General features: G+C 31.9%; 1 protein-coding gene across 1 annotated transcript; it reads left to right on the top strand.

Moving 5' to 3' along the window:
• Positions 1 to 667: 667 nt before the first annotated feature.
• LOC115876130 lies at positions 668 to 1,324 on the top strand. Its single transcript, XM_030891818.1, has one exon. It carries the CDS (start codon positions 668 to 670, stop codon positions 1,322 to 1,324), a length of 657 nt encoding a protein of 218 aa, XP_030747678.1.
• The last annotated feature ends 1,581 nt before the right edge of the window (positions 1,325 to 2,905 follow it).

The raw sequence follows: 2,905 nt of genomic DNA, 5'->3' as shown, positions 1-2,905 counted from the left end.
AATGTACTTATTTTAACCAATGCATTGTTTTGTTTTTTTAATCTCACAAATAAGAAATGTTTTATAGTTTTTATTATAAAAAACAGTGATTATACAATTTATTTGCACCCCTTACACTGTTTTCTGTAAGGGTTGTAACCAGGAGTATATTTCGTAACCTCTTACGATATAAGAGGGCCCCCACAAAGTGTTTTATTACTTAATGCTTAGATTAAAATTTAATAATATATTTGTACATAAAATAGACTAGAAAGTCAATTAATTAATATTGACGTAATTACTAAATAATTACAATTTTTTTTTTCTAATTATTTTAGTGTATGTTTAGTCACCTAATTATAAAGGAGAGATATCCAGCCATTGCATTATTTTACTCACAAATAAATGTTTTATGGTTTTTATTATAAAACAAGGATTAATTTATTATATAAGCCATAAGCTTGGCTATGGCTAGATAAACAGCGATTTGTACGAGCTCACGGTTTAGTTGGCATTTTAACGGTTGTTTTGATGTTTGTTCCCTGAAAGTTGAATAGAAATAGAAGGTAAAGTTGACAGACTTAAGGGAGAAAAAAAATTGAATACCTGGTTTGATTGTATTAGTTGAATATTTGCTCGTTAATATTTTCGAGATTCCGAGGTTGCCAGATCTTCATTTGGATTTAACATGAGTAAAGGAACTAGAAGTGCGTCAGTGTCCAATCCCCATGATGATAACCAACTAGAGACGATAATAACTAAGCTCGTCCCAAAATTGAATCAAAGAATTGAGAATCAGTTGGAAAACTTAAGTAACAGATTTGAAAAAATAGAAAACAGTGTTGGGAGTATTATGGAGAAACTTAATACAATAGAAAGTATGACCCAGTCCAATAGACAGTCTATAATAAAGATGGAAGGAAGAATGGATAACCTCGAATATAAAATCAGACAAAATTCTTTAAGAGTTGTTGGTTTGGAAGATGGCTCAGACGAAAACTTAGTGTCTAAAATGCTTACTCTACTCAATGATGCTGTAAGGGTGAAATGTTGTTTGCAAGAAATTAACAATGTTTATAGAATGGGTAAAATGGAAATTGGGAAATCAAGAGTAACAATAGTTTCATTCACATCAGTCTTAAAACGCAATGAAGTTTTTAATAACAGAAGAAATCTTAAGGGGACAGGCATTTACATTAACGAGGACCTGACAGCAAAGCAACATCAAGTATTGCTGGCAGCAAGAAGGAAATATGGCATGAGAAACGCATGGTCGACATATGGAAGAATTTTGGTTAATGATGGCAACAGCGTACAAGCGTTTAAAGAGGCAGACAATGTTTAAAATCCATGTTGGCTTTTTTGCGAAATACATATCCTTTTTTTTTCTCTACCAGCACTGGTGTCTATTTTTATAATTTATTTAATGTGAATATATTTAATACCTTGGAATATTTTTACTCTCTTTTTTGCGATTACAATGTATGATTACTAATAACTAATCGAAATTAATATTTTTTTACATATACATATATATATTTGCCTGCGTATAGGTACCTGCAAAGGACTATAGTACTATTGTGATTCTTTAACTATAAAATTTTCATTTTTTCTCGCTGTAGAGAATTTATTCGACAAAAAATGTTAGATATTTCTTTTTTGTTTCTATGGTCTCATTGCTAAAAAAAACAATATAATGATAGAATATTTTTACTTCGTTATAAGTTCATCAGATATGTACTGTTTTATTACCTTGTTTTTGATTATACCGTTGTATGCTTGATTTATTTTTATTTTTTTTTAATCTAATATCTGATGGGCTCGTATTTATTCGCTGAACGAGAATTATATCTCATTATTGTAGATCTATTTCTCTTTTAAATTTTCTGTGCACATTACTTTTGTTTAGCGTCTTATATGGCTTCGGCGAGCAGTAATAAAAATAAATTTTATTTTTCTCATTTTAATATAAGATCACTATGTTCAGATTTCGACAGTTTTTCTGATTATGTGGCGGCAGAGGCGTTTGATATTTATGGTCTCTCGGAAACATGGTTGAGTGAGCCTTTGAGTAGCAACAATTTTAAAATACATAACTATAATCTCGTTCGCAAAGACAGAGATGGCCGTGGTGGCGGAGTGGCATTTTATGTTGTCAATTCTTTAAAATTTCAGGTAATCGATACATCTGCCCAGCAGAGTGCCCTGGAACAACTTTGGATACGTACTAAAATAAATGGTAAAATTATTTGCTTCGGGACATTATATCGACCCCCCATGGCCAATTTGGCATCTTCTCTGGATGATCTGGAGAATGCCATTGTTAGTTTTTTGCCTGATTGCGATGTTGTCATGTTTGGCGGTGACTTGAATGTGGATATGTTGGAAGCGGGAAGCCCTGGGTGCTCTGCCATTAATCAGTTCTTCAATAAATATAATTTAACGCAATTAGTGCAGTCGCCCACTCGTATTTCTCAATTCGGGGGTAAATTAATTGATGTTTTGGTTACATCTAACCCAAAACTAATATCAGATGTGCAGGTTATTAATATGGATAATATATCTGACCATCATCTAGTATTAACAGATTTAGATCTTCAAAAAAATCGTGTGCCCATTTCCTATCGCACTTATCGTGATTATTCACATTTTGTTCTTACAGATTTTGTGAATGATCTTTTTAACGTGAACTGGCAAAACATATTTAATATGACTAATATTGATCAGATGATTACTTTTTTTCAAAAAAATATAACAGACGTATTTAATATACATGCACCACTTAAAACATCTAGGTTTTCTAAACCCCCCGCTCCCTGGATTACCGATAATATCAAATTTATGATGAAGCTGCGCCAGAAGGCTCTCACAAGATATAAAAAGTTAAAACTGATACCTCTCTATATGAATACAAGCAGCTTCGTAA

Source organism: Sitophilus oryzae, unplaced genomic scaffold (assembly GCF_002938485.1).
Source record: "Sitophilus oryzae breed Bouriz unplaced genomic scaffold, Soryzae_2.0 scaffold_1400_pilon_pilon, whole genome shotgun sequence".
Classification (NCBI taxonomy): domain Eukaryota; kingdom Metazoa; phylum Arthropoda; class Insecta; order Coleoptera; family Curculionidae; genus Sitophilus; species Sitophilus oryzae.
Note: the sequence above shows the minus strand (reverse complement) of the source record. Positions and strands in the feature narration are given on the sequence as shown.